We start from the raw sequence: 19,183 nt of genomic DNA, 5'->3' as shown, positions 1-19,183 counted from the left end.
TGGAATGTGAGCTTTGAAGAGAATTATTCAGACAAGTTACTTTTACGATTTGGTTTAACATTAAAGAGGGGATTGTGGTGGGTTTTCTGTATTTTAAATTATATATCTTGTGATAAGATGCATAGTTTACATTACACATGTATCTTACATTTTTTTTGTAGGTTATCCTAATTAAAGTGTAAACTGTGTGTAAGATTATCACCTAATCACTATAGCAAAATTGGCGTGGCTGGTCAGGGCAAAATATAACCAGACTCTTGGCACACAAAGGGTTAAAAACAAATTACCATCTCTCACACGTAAACCTGTAGATACATACATACAAAGCAATCCGTGGCAGGTGATGGCAGGTCCGATGCACTGAGGCACTAAGGGAGCACGGATCTGTGTTTCTTGTTAATTCGAGGTACAATAGAGGGTCGTAATGTTAAGTCCTCGATCTTTGGACCTCAATGTTTGCCGAGAGGGAAAACCTCCTTTGTTCTTCCCTATGTGGATAGCGAACATACCAGATTGGAGAAGTGCAAATACTGTTACTATAAATGAACAAACTCCTGCGGAAGGTTAAGCGAGATGTTTAGATCTTCACATGTAAAGGAGTCTCAGAAGCTTTACCTGCTGTGACTGATACTAGAGGCAGGTATCGGAATTCTCATTATAATACTATATATAATATATATATATAATATATAATACTATGTTTGGGCTCGCTCTGTGCACCTATTTATTGTGCCGATGTCTTCTGTCTCTAGAATGCCTATACAGCAGCAACAATTAATGGAACATCATTCTGTACATCCGCAAAGGACGCGTCGAGTCTCTTAGTGAAAAACCCTCCCTTTGTCTCGTACCTGAATAGATCCGGCGTGTTCCTGGTTTTTCTTGGAAAGGTAATTTGCCGCGCATTTCTAAACTATTCTGTTTCATCAGAGTCCGAACTTGGATTGAAATCTATATATTTTTTATATTTTGCAGGTGTTTGTTGCATGTTTTACAGTGTTTGGAGGACTAATGGCATTTAACTATCACCGTGAGCTACACGTCTGGGTTATCCCTTTGCTGTTAGTTGCATTCTTTGCCTATTTGGTGGCCCATAGCTTTCTATCTCTGTTTGAAACGGTTATGCACAGTCTGTTCCTGTGCTATGCTGTGGACATTGAGACGAATGATGGATCTCCTGAAAAACCTTACTTTATGGACCAAGAACTAATGGTGAGTTTTGTTGTGTTTTTGGCCCTGCCACCTAGCCCATCACTTATAATTCTGCTCCTTGGATTTCATTGAGAAAGATTGCTTTACTGAGTACTGGATAATGAAGAACTGACTATCCCTTTAAGAACATTTATAGGGAATTCATGAAAGAATAAAAATGATTAAATATGGATTGAACAAGTAATCAAATCACATCCTACCACGGGGACCCAAAACTCATTTCCCTTCTTGATAACTGCTCAGCGCCTCGTAAGGGGAATACAGTAATTTGTGTAAATAACAGCACAATTGTTAGTATAATTAAAATGTATGGTTTTCTTTAGCACTTTTCTAGCTAAAACAAAAAGAAAGAAAACCAACTGGATATTGTATTTCTGAATACTCTGCATTGGGACTTACAAACATAAAAGTCGCATTCGTTAAACACTCCCAAGCCTTTCTAAACGTTGGCATCTCAGCCTGTTCAGGAGGCTCGCGTGTTGTGTAAATTGGGCAATCAGATGTGAACTCGGGCAAAACGGGAAAAGCAGTGGGAGCGTATTAACCCGTGTTCCCGATCACGCGCGAACACCAGGTGCTGCTGGCTGTCTCACCTGATGACCGGCTCCTGGGGCAAGTCATGCACAGCCTTTTTCGACTTGCTCTGTTGGCAGAGAGGAACATACTTTGCTTCGATGTTCCGTGGTGGATGTTGAGTTTCCTACAGTCAAGAGGGTGCGGACAGCAAAAACTAATGAGTTTCCAGTCAAGCCAGTTCTCTAAGGAGGTCAATTCCAAAGTACCTAGTTTTAGAATCTGTCCTGATGCTGCTTTGCTGAATCTGTAATCAGTAGCAGCTGATGATGCATCTGATTTTCTGATATTACACAATAACTTGTTTTACAGGCTTTAATTCACCAATCTGGAGCAGAACCAGAGAAACTAAAGAACAGACCAGTGCAGAATGGCGAAGAGGGCACAGAACTTCAGCCAATAGCCCGAGCAGACTGAAGAGCTAGCAATCTATTCCAGCTACAGGAGGTCACAACCTAACATCACATCTCTGCACCGGGTCCAGGAGAAACATTGCGTCATGAGCCGGACTGTTCTGCATCACGGATGTATCTCGGGATACAATGAAACTCGTCAGATGGAGAGCGACCTTCGCATGCAGTTCTCCCATCTGGGTCACAGCTCACAGTTTGATAGATGGGACTGAAGAGCGAACGCGCACAACTATCCTCTCGGATTTTTTAAAGGATTTATTAAGACAACAATGTATTGATGCACAACAGAACTTTCCATTTTACCTACTTATGCGATAAGAATAATGCTAAGAGGTCTAACTATATTTAAATGCATGTCACGGTACATTTCTTCTGTTGCTTGTAGATCTGGTTTATTCGTTTTTAGTGTTTTTATTTTTTTTTTTAAGCATTTCACGTTATTTTTTGATATAGGGACTAGAGCACATTTACAAAAGAAACAAAGCGAGATCGGTTAACATAAAAAAAAAAAAAGCCCATATCAGTATGAAAGTATGTTAAACGCATGCATGGCTAATACCTCGCTCAGGTTGTGCCCTATGATACAAGAAACAATACATAGCACACTCCCCGCAGAGGGCGATATATAATGAGAGGCAATGTGGAAGAAGTTTAGGTTTGTTTACGCCATTTGAGGTGCCCCTGGGATTCAAGAGGACGGGCAGATTATTCACCCAACAACCTCGAGGAGCACGAGTTGCAGAATGCGGCAGAAAAATAAATACGCACAATAGACACAGAAGTGGAAGCGTCACGACATGGCCCAAACGCCATGTGACTCAAGGTAGTTAAGTCTCCACCTCTCATCAAAGTCCCACTATGTACAGCAAAACTGTACACTACATGTATGTGTTAATCATGTTTCAAAAATCACAGATGAGTAGAATGCCTGCCAACAGGTTTCATTCACAAATGGAAATTTGCGGTTTCAACTCCTATTACTTCGCTATCCATTACGAAGGGTCGTTCCAGTGATCCTCTGCTGCAAGAACAGCTGGGCTGGGCTGGCCCTGTACGATGGAAAGATAAATCAGCGAGTTCTCCGGTCTTTTCATCCATGGAATGATGTATTTTACAAGGTCGGGCTGACATCTTGCTTATATAACAGCAAGATAAAAACCACTACTTTCTTTTGCAAAAACAAATCTCCTTTTATTCACCAATTAGTCTTTGACATCTAACCTGCCCAGGTATTTTATAAAAGCTTTAGCGTTTACAAACACTTTTTATTACTTCTGTTATACGTGTATATTTGAACCTACATATTTCATCGTGAACTTAATAGCATATATGCAGTAATATACCATCTTATATCTGGTACTACGATGTTTTAAGTCAGCGTTTTTATATAGATTTTTTGGTTTTGTTTTTTTTTTTTTTATAAATTTGAGATTAAATCAGCAATTATGTCATTGGAAAAACAGAAGCTGTATTCTAGAGAATATTTATCCACCGCATATGTGCCAATTAATTCATTGCTACTAAGAAGATGGATATGAATAATTTTAAAACTAGATAATAAAGCCGCAATCTCTTTCTAAGCAACTTTTTGGGGTATAAACCGTTTTATAGTTTTATATGAAGAATCGTCACCCTGTCTTTTCAGCTGTAGCTCCAGAAAAACCGACATCCAATTATCCCGGAATAAATACGGGTCGGGACAAATATATTCCAACCTTACTTAGTCTGAACCAGATTTTTGTTTGGCTCATCGCTGAGAAAAAAAAAAAAAAAAAAAAAAAAAAATGATAACGTGGGAAATTGCCTTAGTTTCCAAGGGGCCAAAATTGGTACAGTATCCATGTAACCGTAAACAGCGTCCCTGGCCATCATTTAGATTATCTGACATTTGGTACAATTCGCAGAAAGTACTTACAACCAAAACGCGGGTTTTTTTGTTTTTAGGGCTAATCGCAGTATAATGCCAGTAAAATTGCTTCTAGGCAGTGACACTGGAGATGAATTACATCCAAGTCCAACAGTGTAGGAGGGGGGGGGGGGGGACTACGTTTACTATTTACATGCATATTTTAAAGCGATTATCCGTTTACAATCACAAGCAGCATTTAAAGCATTCCCACAAACACATAAGCTGGGTTTATGTCTCGTCTGCCCATTTTGCTGTAGAAGTGAACCACCCAGTTTTCTTAAAGCTCCAAGAGGGAATAGAGAAAAAAATGCATGGATTGGCTGCTCCAAATGTAGCATTTCTAGGGTCAAAGTTGTATATTAAACCTTGGTGTGTACCATATCTGAACCGACGTGTATTATACCAAGTCACAGGTACTTAACCGCGTCTCCCACAGCACAGATCACACTTTCTAGTCATTTGAAAAATCTTCCCCAAAATGTAGCAGGAACTTCATTATCGCATCGGCACAATGTCAAACCGCAACACTAAGCTTATGTGAAAATGGAGCTCGTGCCATGAACTTCATCGCTTGTCTGCCTATTAATAAACTGTCCGGACGCAGGCCAGGGCTAACTAATTCAAGAGAAGAAACTGAATACGCAACAAACCAAACCATTACATAACATGTGATCTCTTCAAAGAAAAAAAATATCAAAATTTATTTATAAAAAAATACATTGGGATCAGTTTATGCTGAGAAATGCGACAATAAATATACATAACAGAAATGAAGCAAATACTACATGGGTACAACATGGCACGGAAAAATATAAATGCAAATTTAAGCATTAACCCTTGCAGGGACAAACTGTCTGCAGGTACAGGCAATTAAGTTTGCAAGGGAGTTAAGACATTTGCATGGTCCTAAAAAACAACCGATACAGATTTCCTTGAATTAAAGACAGAACGGAATGTAGAGCAGGTTAAAATCCCTCTGGCTTTCTTACATGGATCCCATCACAGCACCGTCACAGATAGCTGTCCAGAGAGACTGGTCTTAACTTCCATACAAGCTCCTCGTCATCCTTTGTTCAGCTCACAATGGGTTACGGATCACTTGTGTTTAATATCCTTTTACACAAACAGTAGTGATCCCTAGATTAAGAGATCTTCCTCTAACTGGCCCTTCTGGAACCAAGTTTTAATGTTATTACAAGAAATATGCCAAGATTATACATGCGCGTGACTGGAGGAAAACAATATAAAAATGGTTCTTCTGTCCTGCTTCAGTGTGTGACCCTCTAGGATCAAGTCCGGTGTGATGGGCGTAAGAAAGCCAGAGTGCGCAATATTTATATGGTGGAAAACAAAAAGCAGGTGATGCTTCTTTATAGAATCAATCGAACATACGGTTGGCAATGGAATAAAAAGGACCATAAAAACATTTACCTACCCACCGCTATACCATCAGTTTCAAACCACCACCACTGAGAAAATTGGATAAAATGCAGATTCTTTATAACACGCACTCCATGATACATATAGCAAAAATGCATAGTCCTGACATGGCATAACTCACTGTACAAATGCTCCCTTCATTATTCACAGTATTCCTTTTACTTCATATGCAATTATTGGTAATGCTGCAGAATAAACCAGTCTCAGCACTAGAAGGCAACTAGGGATAGAAGGCAGAAATGAAGGAATGTAAGGCAAAAATTAGTTTCCATATTAAAGCGTAGTAGTGTTTAAGGAAGACAAGTAAAATTACACAAGGCTAGCTTGGTCTTCATTGAATAAAATAAACTAATAAACAGACTACACCGTATACATCTAATAATCGATGCCCTGGTCGCTGTACTGCCCGTGGTAATCTCTCGGGTAGTCATCTGGATACTCCCCCGGATAGTCATCGTGATATTCTGCCTGGTAGTCGCTGTCGCTGATTTCAGAGCCGTTTGTTCCGGTGCCTTGGCTTCCGTTATGGATAATGGGTTCTGTTGGTGCAGCACAGTACTTGGGATCATATACCTGGCGCCCGAGGCCATACACACTCATGCCTTTCTGAGAGGCCACTTTGTTGGTTCCCATTTGTAATGAAATGGTAGAGTTATCCATTGGCTGCAAGATTCCTTTCTGATCATAGATATCTCTTCTTGTTCCTGGAGCAGACATGCCAGCCTAGCAAGACAAATATAGAATATTTCAATTAAATAAGATGTCTTTAAAAATATTTAATATGCAAGTTGATTTATATAAATATTACACACAAAGAATTTAAAAGCAAATTAGAGCCCTTTAACATATACCGTATTTGCTCGATTATAAGACAAGGTTTTTTCCAGAGCAAATGCTCTGAAAAATACCCCTCGTCTTATAATCAGACCTCAAAAAGGTCTGACTATGAGACGACTGAGATCCAGATCCCCCGCAGCTGCAGGGGACCTGGATCCTCCTGCCCCCCCCGCCCCACTTACCGGTACTTCTGAGTCCCCGGTGTGTAGCTGGGGCAGCATCTAGATGTCTACGCGATTCACGTAGACAACTTCCGCTGCAGCAGGAAGGAGGCGTGGCTAGCAGCGGGGGTTGTCTGCGTCCATCGCGCAGACCTTCCCCAACTGTCAGAGATCAGAGTTCCCCGCACCGGTGGAATCTTTTATTTAATATCAATTTTCCGGCAGTGAGTGAGGTACAACAAATCTTAATTTCTCAGCTGTATTTAGCAGCTAAAATATGTATTGCAAGAAAATGGAAACAATCGGAAATAATAGATTGGAGAGATGTTGTTGTTCAGGTTAAATACCAAAACAAGATGGAACAAGGTTTCTTAGTTTCTAGAGGCCAACATAATGTATATGAACAAATATGGAGACCGTGGGTACATTTCCATAGTGATATGATAGATTAGACGCTCCCCTGTGGGAATTCTTTCGCCTAATACAACCTAATGTCTACCCCAAGTCTATGTGAAGTGTGAATGAGCGAGGTATGTATGTACAACTTGAACGTTTTATGCAAGTTGGTAATAATGATTATAATGAATATTTACCTTCCTATAAATGGTAGAAAGTACAGAAATTCCGTTTGTTTTTCTGCTGTAATCTTATGGTATTTATGGAAGAAATGTTTTATGATGTGTAAAAGTATGAAAATTCTTAATAAAAAAAAAAAAAAAAAATTTAGATGAATTAACATTTACTGGTAGAACTTTTTTCCTATAGGGTCGTCTTATATTCAGGCTAAATCCTTTTTTTCCCTAAATTAATATTCAGATTTGGGGGGGGGGGGTCGTCTTATAATCGAGCAAATACGGTAATTTAACATTAAACAGGTTTTCAGTGATGGGAAGGCAAGCTTTAGTATAGCGACAGGATTTGTGTGCGTTAACCAACGTTGCGTACATTGTGTTTTTGTGCAAACTATTTGGAACTTTATTGCAAGTTAACTGTGGATACAATGTAATTTATTCATCATTTATTACAAGACAAATCTAATATGTCATACATCATTGGACAGCACAAATGACAAACAGCCATTACTTTCACAGACAAAAGGCAGGAACCGCACAATAAAATAAAGAAAAAAACGTGATTACCTGGCTAGCACCCTTGTTTGTTCCCATCTGTAAACTTATTGTTGTCTGATCATATGGCTTATCTGTTTGCATTTTTGGGTCATAAAGGTGCCTTCTGGTTCCATACGCCGTCATTCCAGCTTGACTTGCACATTTGTTGGTTCCCATCTAAATGCAAATAAAAATAAGTTATAAGCAGATGTAATTAGCAGTAAACGGGTAATTGTTAGCAATGACATGCTTAAAGTGCCTGTAGTGAGCTAGTGGCATTTTTGTGTATATATTAAGGCTCAGGGGCCACCTTTCATGTACATTAACAGGGGTGCAAACTCTGGGCAGGTTCCACAATCTCAATTTATCCAATAGTAATACATGGGTATCAGATTGTACCCGATTGATGTGGATTACATCTCTGATAATGGTTACAAAGAATAGTAAAAGCATATATGTATCCCCATACACAGGCATAGATATCTAGTGGCATCACTGACATTTGTTTACTGGGATTACCGATAACTTTTGGTTAAAATCATTTTTACCACCACGAAAGCTGAGGCAGGGCCACAAACATATAATCAAATGCCACAAACATATAATCAAATTCCCCATCCATATCACTTTCCCTTTGCCTCGTGAATCTTTACAAAGACTACCTGAACAAATCAACAATAAATCTGTGACATAATGAGATAACTTGGAGGAATAACCATACAGATGCTAGGGAAAGGAACTTAAGTGTACCATAGTACAGAGTGTGTTTTTATATACAGTTACATAAAATGCGTAAACACCATTACATATTTTACTGAATAAAAAGGAGACATAATCTGCTTTACCAAACCCACTACAGACACACACGTTCCATATCAAACATGCTGCAGAGAAGTCTGACAAACAGTGCCTAAAAGCCACTTCATAGTTATAGTATCTTTAAACATACCGAGTTATACATCATAAAATAAATCCTACTATGTGTAGATTATTCACAAGACTTCTATCTTGCATAATGTATCTTATCTTTACCTGTAACCCAATCACACTTTGTCCCGCTTTTAGTTTCCCTTCGTCAAAGTGCCTCTTCTGCTTTTCAGCATACTTCACACCAATGTCTACTGTAGTGTGGAAGCCTTTTGTTTTTGCCTGCAAAAAACAATTTTCTGTTAAATTTCAAATGGAAACAATGTTTAGCATTAAATCCACCTGCAGCAGACTGTCTGTTAACGGACAGGTGCCTGGAAGATATGAAGATAATCCCCCACGCAGTCTATGTATCTGTGATAGTGGGGACAGTTGGTATAGATCAAACTAAAGTAGATTATGCAAATGGATATATTTGGTATAAAATCTGTGAGGACTAGTCTTAATTAACTGAACCCAGAGGAAACCCTGCTTACCAAACCAGCTAGAGAAACCAGAGAAATTTGAACTTGAGTCATGTTTGCATTCTCAAAAAGGTCATTTGCTTCAAAAATATCGTGTGGCTTCATCCCATACTCCTGCATAGCTTTAATGAAGTTTCCAATATTCTCCAGCTGCAGAGAGAAGATAAGTCGTTGCGAGGCATAAATCACCATCCGGTTAAAGAAAACGGAACATAACGTTTAACACAAGACTAAGTATGAAAAGCAGCAAGAACGCGACGCAAAACTTTGGAGCAAATTTGAAACGCTGAATTAATAGAAAGCACCCAAAAAGAATTACCTTGTGCCAGTTGATTTTTGCATCATTTATTTTCTTGACGGAGCCGGGCTGCAGCTTGTTAATAAGACTAAAGATAGATTAGAGAGAAAGTTTAACATGTGCTCACGATGATAGTCTTTTAAAGCTCACAAAACTTCTACATGAATGCACTTTGGCTACAAATATACAGACTTGACCCATTTACACATTATACGTAAATAAATATTTACATACCCTACCACCTCTACCTAGCGCCAGAAGGAGCCGCTGAAAATTCAGTCTCCAACCATGCATTAACCATAGGGGACCACCTGCTATTAGTCCATCCAATTCAGAGACATCACCCATACCAAAGAGCAGCCATCACTTATCCCAAGGCTACCCCCTGCGCCATTTTTTTTTGTTTGTTTTTTTATGTTTTTTTTTGGGTTTTTTTTTTTACAGGTACCAAGTTCCACCAGAGAACAAGCAGAAACAGAGCCTGTGAGACACTAATAGTCCCGTCATAAACATGTTCACTTTACAAAGCACTAACTATTGATCGAACTATAAAGCATTTCTCTCAAACCCTACATTTTAGGAATCAATACACTAAAAAACATAATAACATGTTACAGATTATAATAAGTACCTATTCAAAATAACAAGGCACGCACAAAAGATATGAGATGACAGGATCAGTATAGTTATTCATCCCCCACTATATTTTCCATTACATTGCTGTCGATTGGAGAAGAGAACGGTAGGGCAGCAAACTGTTTTGATTATTAAACTAAATACCTCAAATATAATAAATTAAATTAAAAAAACACGCCATAGATAGTTTAAACTATGTTCTTCCTCCTTAAGATTAATGAAACGGCTGCAGTCATAAGAGGAATATCATTATTGGAAGATGTCCACTATGTTAGCTATTATGCAGAGGCTTTCAGAGTCATCGTGTACGTATTAAACCACACTTCCCTTGTCAAAACAGCTTTTGGGATGTATCAATGCATTTAAATAAATTCAGTAACTGCACAAACCGCCGCAATCTCCTCGCATGGCCTTTTCAGGATTAGGGGCACTAATGTGTCGCTGCCTACTATATTGGCTAGGCCATAGCAGTCTGCATCAGGGAACCATAACTAGTCCTCATGGCCTGCAGGCAAGGGGGGGGGGGAATTTACAGCTAAAACAGTGAAAAAAGGGTTCTTTACAGTAAGAATAAAAATGTGGAATTCATTCCCTACAAAGTAATATACCAAGTTATAAAGGACAGGATTAGCTACAGCTTGCCGATGCAGTGAGAAATCAGATTGCCTTCTGGATCAACAGCAAGGTTGAACTTGGACTTGTGTCTTAATTTCAACCTAAATTACTATGTTACCGTGTGAAAACCGATTTAAAAACATTATTCTGCAAAAAAAAACCCCAGATATTGGCCTTAAATGCAGGCTGTATTCTTACTTGCAAAGAATGACTCCATCCCTCAAGCCAAGCTGGAAGTTTTCACCGATACTCATGCCAGTGACTTCTTCTATCCAAAGACGAAGCTCATCTTCCACTTGAGGGTCATATTTCTGTGCAATCTGGGGGTGAAAATCAGAAAAAAAAAAAAAAAAAGTTAGAGCTGTGTCCGATTTTCCTTACGTTTCTTTGAAATTTTGCAGAAGCCAAATAAGTCATCCCATTAACAACAAGTTCAGCGGTTTATCAAAGCAGTTCCTAAACTCCACGCATTAATACAGGGAACATATTCTGTGGTCCTGGGCACACAATATCGGCGACACACTGGACTGGAGAGAAGCAAAAATGAACCAGAATATTATGGGCGCTCCAAGCATCAGCCACAAACATACTAGCATTGAAGGAAGAGACTCTTCAACTCAGTCTTTGGCTTGAAAAGGACCCAGTATGTGCGGTAAAGTCTATCCAACCGTATCATATAGCATGGAATACAGCAGGAGTTGGTTTGAAATGACAACTGAATCGCTGCGAGGCAGTGCATACAGGTCTCCTACGCCATGGTGTTGTTGGTATTAAGGTAAGAGGAAAGAGCCAAACATGTGGTCTTGGGATAACGATTTGCCATAATATTAAATGGCATCAATACAACATACTGTGTAAAAAAATAAAAAATAAAGCCGAGGCCAGAGGTCAGTTTTTTGCCCCTGATAATGTTTTATATTTATTTGTAAGGTTCTGATCCTTTCTACGGTGATGCTCCACTATCACATGTTCCCTTAATAGATATATCTCATAATCAAGAAACCGTTCTAAAGATATTGCACAAAACATATGTAATAAAATAGGGAAAAAAAGCTTCTTAATAAAGTATTGATTAATGGCAAATATTTATCAGTTAGCAGATTTAGGCCATTTAATAAACTGATAAGCCAATACATAAAATTAGTAAATTAAGGTACTTTTAATACATTGACAGACACACACACACACACACACACACACACACACACACACAAAACACTATCCAACAACATATACCAACACAGCACTATAGAGGGAAGAGATTCCTTTCTTATTTACTAAACCTTACCTACGAACAAAACATTCTTTTGAATATAAAGTTTGATATCCAATAGAAAAATCCTTGTGATTCAAATTTGTCCCCAAATATGTGAATCCAGAACTTGTTTTCTGCTATTTCGCATTAGTTATTCAAATGCAGGACCACAAAGATTCTCAGTTTAGTCCACTTAAAACTCCAGAATTCAAGGAGTCATGAATTCCGACTCGAATATTCTATATACATTTTATAAAGACTCTATTGGTATCAAGTGCCAAGAGCCGAGCACATCTCCAAATCACCCTTCTTAGAAGTCAGCAAATAGTGAGAGCCATTTATTTTTTTCTAGTTTATACCAGGTGTTGCTTTAATGGCGCTTTTTACATTTCAAAACTGCATTAACCGTATTTGCTCGATTATAAGACGACCCCCAAAAGTTTCAATATTTAGGAAAAAAGAAAGAGCCTGAATATAAGACTACCCTATAGGAAAAAAGGTTTTTTTAGTAAATGTTAATTCACATGTTCATATTTAATTAAAAAAAAATGTTTTTGCCAACCTGCCCCCCAGTTGTGCACATCTGCCCCACGGCTTGCTACTCCTCCCCCCAGATATGCCTTATTCCCCCCAATATGCCACTCTGGTGTCTAGTGGGGGCAGCCGGTGGACGTCTGCGTGATGCACGTAGACAACCTCTGCTGCCTGTTAATTCCCCTGGGGCTTCTATGACGGAGCACCGGAAGGTCATCTCACACTAGTTCTCTGTCATAGAAGCCCCCAGAGGAAGTGCCAGCAGCGCTGCGGGGGAACTGGATCTTAGTGAGACCTCTATTTGAGGTCTGATTATAAGACGATCTTGAATATAAGACAAGGGGTATTTTTCAGAGCATTTGCACTGAAAAAAAAACTCAGCTTATAATTGAGCAAATACGGTAATAAATAACCATCAGGATACGAGTGAAGCAAACAGTATTTGCTATACACACACACACACACACACACACATAATGCCCTACAGTCAGATTGATAAAATGTGTAATTTACACAAGCTGCTTTTTTACTTTTCCCACACATACCCAAAACCTTAATATGATTTATAGGCACAAACACTTAATCACTGCAGCAAGAACCATCATACAAACACTACTGCCAGGATTGTTAAATGTATATAAATGTATTCTTCTGGCCCTGATTTATGTTTTGCAGGGGTACCGATAGTTGTATGTAATACATCAATAAGACAAAAGTTTGAGGATTGTTTTTATTAATTATAGTACCAAAAAAAAAATAAAAAAAATCCATGATGTTCTTTAACAGATTCCCATCACCTAAGGATTGTTGGATAGACTATATGAGGACAAGCTGCCCAGAAATATAAGTCGCCCCAACACACGAAATCACAAGCAACCCTCTTATCGCATTACTTAATCTCAGGTTTAGTTGCGAAACAAAGTAATGTCCCTCTACCAGGGTGTTAAGTTGTGCAAAACATCCATCACTTGAAGATGGGGGATATGCAAACTGTTTCCTCATCTCTCTGACAGACTTAATGTTCTGCACGCAGCACCCAAGCGTTTCACATGACCTAAGTAGAGAAAAATCTTGTTTCAAATTTCACAAGTCCTGGCTTTCTGCCAAACGTTATACACTTTTCCTGTAGGGTTTTTGGTGGGAATCTTACAGTCTTTCCTTAAAAGGATGCGACGGGCACTTACTATGGGATCCCCTCGCTAAATCCATTTGCCTCAATGTGGCTAAAATTCAGAAGCATAAAATCTTTATCTACATCAATATTCCACAGACGGAGCCAGAAAGCTGCCTGAATATATACCAAAAAAAGAATGTCATGAAAATGCCCGCTTTCCGCTGTCCCTGCCAGCCGGTGGAACGCGGCAGGACTAACAACGATGCGTGTGTCGCCTGAATATAAAGAGGATTACGTTGGTCATTGACAAGTTGCAAATTATTTTGCAACTCAGCAGTAAGAAATTACTTTTTTGTGAGAACAGAAGAATTTAATAAGATTGCAACAGACATGACATCTATCTTACGTCACTCAGACACTTCCAGACGATAGAGTCATTTTACTGCAAGCAATTTTCACAAGAGCCTCTGCGATGCAGGCAGGGTCTCAGCATTATATTTTATTGGGGGGGTTTTCTAGTCTGAGGCTTCAGCCCAGGTAAGGAGCACGGGGTATGGGCACCTATAAACTAAATGCTGAATTAGTTTCTAGCTCATTATCTTGACTTAAATTCTTGTGTCTTATTATTATTAGTTATAAATGACACCGATAACCGTACCACGAGCTCCACAGATACATCCTACAAAAAGGCCATCACTTGCAATCCGACGTGCTTTAAGCAATACAAGGTTTTATATACAAGTTTAAATCATCAGGCATGGAAACAACTGGTGAATCTCATTCTTCCTCTCAAAGAAGTGTAGAAAACAAGTATGTTAATAAGCAGCAGTTAAAAAATGCAGTATGTGGCAACATAAGTGAAAAGCATTGTTATTATAAGCTCCTTAGGCGAGAACATTAATTCGCTAAGCAGCTGTGGCCACCATCTACCACTGAAATCCAATGTACTGATGAAAAATAACCGCTTAACCCCTTAATGACAAAGCCCGTACATGTACGGGCTCAAAATGCATTGTTTTTAATGGGTTTAGGGACCGCCCATTGTCTTTAAGGGGTTAAACGGAATATCTCCAGAATAAACTACAGTGAATAGAAAACAAGCTATAGATGTTTTTTAATGCCAAAAGGTTGTGTACCCTATGGTATGTTTCAATGACTCAGCAATACCTGGTGTTACAACCCACCGACCCACTTCACAGATCCCCTATCCTTTGCTCAGCTCATCACCACTGTCAATGAGAACAGCAAATACCTCCCTGAATTACATAACGTGGCCACGCTCGGTGGAAGGGCATTAGCGCATTCAGATGTCTTTCCAGTTCTGGTAATAGTTACATTTCAGTAACCGATGCCCGTACAGTTTTTCCTGGCCTCATGCACAACTCCAACACAGTAAGACCACATTCCCCCGACTGCCACAGTGTTCGAGGGTTATAGATAAAGATAATGGGTGCAAATTGAAAGTTACCCCATCTAATAAAATGTACTTGCTTGGTCATTTTATCCATAACCCCAACAGTATAAAAGCCATTCCACAATGTAACAAAACTATTTCAACATATATTATATATATATACATACATAAACTAAAGTTAAAATGGACATAAGCTGCTGCAATGAGTAGCCAAATCACGTTCTACCCAGCCCATAGAAGATATCAAACTAATGTGCTTTACACCTCCATTACTTTAATATTAAACACAATGGCCGCCAATGCCTATCCATAACTAGCAGTATGCAGCGCTCAGCGGGTCTTTGTGTTTATCTGGAAAGCCTGCAATAAGCAGAGAATGAATTAAAGCTAGCCATGCTCAGAGAAACTTGCTTTGCAATACAGGCCATGTAGAGTACCAACTCAGTATGACACGACAAACGTACAAATCCAGCCAATTCTATTACGGGGTTAATGAGGTTAATCTAGCTTATATGCACAATTATTCTGCAAGCAAAAATGATTTAGAATATACCTAAAAGCTAAATTCAACGGATCAATCTATGCATTAGTACCGCTGGCAGCCATAAACCACGCGCTGCGCAGGAAGATCCATTAGTCTGCTTTGTTGCTGGCAGGTAGCTGATGGTTTCATACATTCTTTATACTCCATGAAAAAGTCTTATTAGACCGATTATGGAGGAGGTGCATCTCTCAGAGTACACTAACAGCAGATCATTTTATGTATTTGCCCTTTATGCAATGCAAAGTTAATTAGAAAGTAGAAATCTTCAGTTTTACTTTCCCCAACCGCAAAGTTAAAACCACAAGAAAGGGTGGTTAAAGCTAACATTATAATTTATTAGCATATAATCCAAAACATATCAATAAACCACTAAAATGGAGGCTTCGTAACATGTCCCTTAACAGAATCCTAGAAAATGCACAAAGCTTCAAAAACAGCATCCATTGTTGCTGAAACAGCACTTTCCTGCAAGCATTTACTGCACCCCAGAGACCTGCAAGGATTTGATTAGCTGAACGGTGACCCGTCTGTTATGAACTAGCACATAAAAGGGCGTGGGGCTTATATTTAACGCCATGTTAATGCCACACAAACGCTAAAAGCTGCAAAATTATTTTTGCAACTCAGCAGTAAGAAAGCGCACACCGGAGCTGGAGGGGCTATTGAAATGTAGAAAGCAGCAGTGAGCCTTTGTGCCTGCGCTGCTTGGCTGCAGAGCCGGGAAGCAGACAATGAGTATTCTGTATGCAGAGCCCACACCATTGGATGCTTCTCTGCTCAGAAGCCATGAGGTAAGGCCCCTGGAATGCAATGGGGGGGGGGGGGAAGGGGTGGAGAGGGGATTTTTTCCCCTTGCATTTTCCCAGTCATTGCAGGCAAAGCCAATTACCATCCAGCAGACAAACAGAGAGACAGCACCTTCATCCTCCTGAGTTTCATCTTACAAACTCACATTGCAAAAGGAAATTACACGGAAGATCTGTCTGTCACTGGTGGCCGCACAACACAAACATACAGCCATCTCATCAACACGCTCCAAAAGGGAATATTAAAAAGCGTCCATATCCACATTTCTGTGATAACCTTTGGTTTCCAAAGTGCGCACACGCTGGGGGGTCTTGTTTTTCCACTATAGACAATTCGTGCCTGGTGGGCAATCACTGAAACCCTTTGGGAAGTCATTCTGTAGACAATAAGTTATTCCCAAACCTTTCAAGCCAGACACACGGCAGAAAGATAACATCACAGGTACACAGCAACATTTTTTATTATTTTAGGAGCCTATGGAAGCTCGTGGAGCCAGATCTAATACAACAAGAATATGTGAGCTTTCACAGAGGGGCAACATCATTGATGACGTTATTTATTTGGTGCCCAAAGCTGCATCACATCATTAAAAAGTGTTTACAAAATAGGCTAAAACTGCAAAAGTATGAAGTCAGAAATGTCCGTTTCATAACGAAATGCTGACAGTAGCAGAGCAGCAAATGTACAGCCCCAATCTGTCTAATAAAAAGAAACTATCATACTTTATTAAAGTGGATGCCACATCAGCTGAGGGCTGGGATAAAGAAACAGCATCAGAGGGAAGGTTTAGTAACAAAAACTTCATACAAAGTAACCAATCTTTTCTTTTATTTGCGTGTAATTACCTACTTTGGCCACTAGGAGTGCAAACGATGCGGTTAAGATGAACACACAAACAGGGCTTCATAAAGGTGTACCTCGGAGTGCCACTATATATTCTATACATAGTATTATATGTATTGGCGTCAATATGAAATATAGCGCATAGTTTGCTAGTGTAAATACTACAATTCAATCCTGAAACCCTTTCGCAAAAGCTGAATAAATATGCTTAGAGAGAAAGATCCGTAGGAGGCGGGGGAGGTTTCGGCCAGGAAGGAATAAATCCGTGCAAATTAATAGAAAATGGAACTAAAATCTGTAAAACTGCACAAACCCAGGAGCCAGAAAACCAGACTGCCAAATCAATTCGATTCCTTACAAGCGGATCCTGGTTCCACATGAAAGCCATGTTGTGTGGCTGGACTTGTCCTGAGGATCCTGCTACGCAGACCTCCCGCAATGGGATCTATTTTAATGTTTTGCTTTCGCATACCCATCACCTCTATGGTACATCCATGTCTACAGGTCTGGCCTTTATAAGCCCTCACTTGTATAAAATGTAGCAGGCTGCTTATTGTAACGATTTACATGACGTTACTTGCTATCCCGCTGCTTCGGTCTGCGCACCGCTAACGTACGGGACGGAGAGTTTCAATGATAATGATGTATTCCGAGATGAAGTAGGCGCCGCCCGGGGCTTTGGCCCTACACTGCCCACTGCTGGGTTCTGTATCCCACCACCACGAAAAACACGGACACCCAGTGCACAATGCGTTACCTTGTTTTTGACCTCGGCGGAGAGCCCGTAAGCCGGTCCCTTATTGAAATGCGTCATGGTGGCTATCCGTGTGTGTGGTACGTGAGGGTCACCCGAATCACCGTCTCTCAGCAGCAGCAGCAGCAGCTCCTCTAACCTGACTGAACCGGCGCGAACAGAATCTTCTAGTCTCCGCTCCTAGTTAGGGGGATGCGAAATGGGCGTGTCTCTGGCCAAAAGGATAAAAAGGCGGAGATGTGAAGAACGAAACTCGTTCACCAATGGAAAAATCGTGGAGTGAGCCCCGGGGGAGGGGCTAAACGAGAAAGGTTCGCCAATTGGTTGTTGCTCTCTCGCAGTAATTGCTGATACATTGCAAATGAAACTTAGGAATTGACCTATTCGCTACTGAGGGATAAAAATGCGAGATGTTGTTCCCAACGCAAGTGCACTGTCATGTGACCTTCAATACACTGGAGGGGCTTTGCCATTAAACCCCCCAGGCATAGTGTGTTTATGGGTGGGCACATTGTGTTAGGCAATTATTATTACTGAATGTGATGATACTTTCTGAAGATTGAGCTTTGAATAGCATCAACCTACCTTTATAAAGTCCAATGCAATAGTAAACATATTTAATAGACTCATAATCACTCATCATACATGTCATCAGCCCATAACCCCAAGGCATCCCTCATCTATATTGGCGATCATGTGGCAGATCCCATCCTTACATGAGCCTGACAGCAGATAGGAACCACTGGGACCATCTAGTCTGCCATTTTTTCTGCTGTGGAGAATCAACCCTTAATCAGGCCTTGGTCTTGTCTATATTCAGGAGCTATATGGCTATGCCATGTTTACATTTTGTACTAGTCTATTCTGCTGGGAGGTTGTTTGGTTTATATACTACCCTCTAAGTAAAGTAAAACTTCCTTACGTTACATCCTTCAGGCTTTTAGAGTGTAAGAACGTTGCATGTGGCCATGTAGGAGGCTGCACATGTTTCATAGAGAAGCTTGAGACCACCATGCATCCACACACCATTACCAGAAGTGAGGTTTTCAGCCAGGACAGGGGGATGGACGATTTTATGCAGGGCCGGCCCTACAATGGAGCAGAGTGGTGCAATTGCTCCAGGCGGCACTTTTGAAGTATACACCCCATTGGTTTCTATAGTGACTGCACCTTATCTAGAACTTTGCCCCAGAGCTGTGGTCCATAATTTTTCTACTTGTTATCCAAAAGCCATGCTTTGGGCATCCGAGTCCTGGATGTAATGGAAGTTCCTATGAGTTACTTTAAGGAAAACTCAGTGATTTCCATTTTTAAGCCTATTCCA

General features: G+C 40.0%; 2 protein-coding genes across 4 annotated transcripts in view; one reads left to right on the top strand and one right to left on the bottom strand.

Moving 5' to 3' along the window:
- Nucleotides 1-2,202, top strand: part of LOC149288388 (choline transporter-like protein 3) — a 55,243-nt gene extending 53,041 nt beyond the window's left edge. The window contains exons 14-16 of the mRNA XM_089491607.1: nt 753-890; nt 976-1,212; nt 2,098-2,202. Coding sequence (XP_089347733.1) covers nt 753-890; nt 976-1,212; nt 2,098-2,202 — 480 coding nt within the window. The remainder of the gene's footprint in view (nt 1-752; nt 891-975; nt 1,213-2,097) is intronic.
- A 3,720-nt stretch (nt 2,203-5,922) lies between these two features.
- The window catches only part of LOC149288387 (calponin-3-like), a 47,775-nt gene continuing 34,514 nt past the window's right edge, over nt 5,923-19,183 (bottom strand). Inside the window, exons 1-7 of one of the 3 annotated variants that reach the window (XM_089491707.1) lie at nt 17,863-17,919; nt 10,793-10,914; nt 9,365-9,431; nt 9,058-9,195; nt 8,687-8,803; nt 7,685-7,831; nt 5,923-6,270 (exon numbers count right to left, since the gene is read on the bottom strand). In XM_089491707.1, coding sequence (XP_089347833.1) covers nt 5,923-6,270; nt 7,685-7,831; nt 8,687-8,803; nt 9,058-9,195; nt 9,365-9,431; nt 10,793-10,914; nt 17,863-17,919 — 996 coding nt within the window. Of the gene's footprint in view, nt 6,271-7,684; nt 7,832-8,686; nt 8,804-9,057; nt 9,196-9,364; nt 9,432-10,792; nt 10,915-17,862; nt 17,920-19,183 lie in introns of those variants that run through there. The other 2 variants (XM_089491709.1, XM_089491708.1) reach the window with 2 other exon arrangements.

Source organism: Sceloporus occidentalis, unplaced genomic scaffold (genome assembly GCF_023333645.1).
Source record: "Sceloporus occidentalis isolate IW3139 unplaced genomic scaffold, rSceOcc1.0.p SCAF_51, whole genome shotgun sequence".
Lineage (NCBI taxonomy): Eukaryota > Metazoa > Chordata > Lepidosauria > Squamata > Phrynosomatidae > Sceloporus > Sceloporus occidentalis.
Note: the sequence above shows the minus strand (reverse complement) of the source record. Positions and strands in the feature narration are given on the sequence as shown.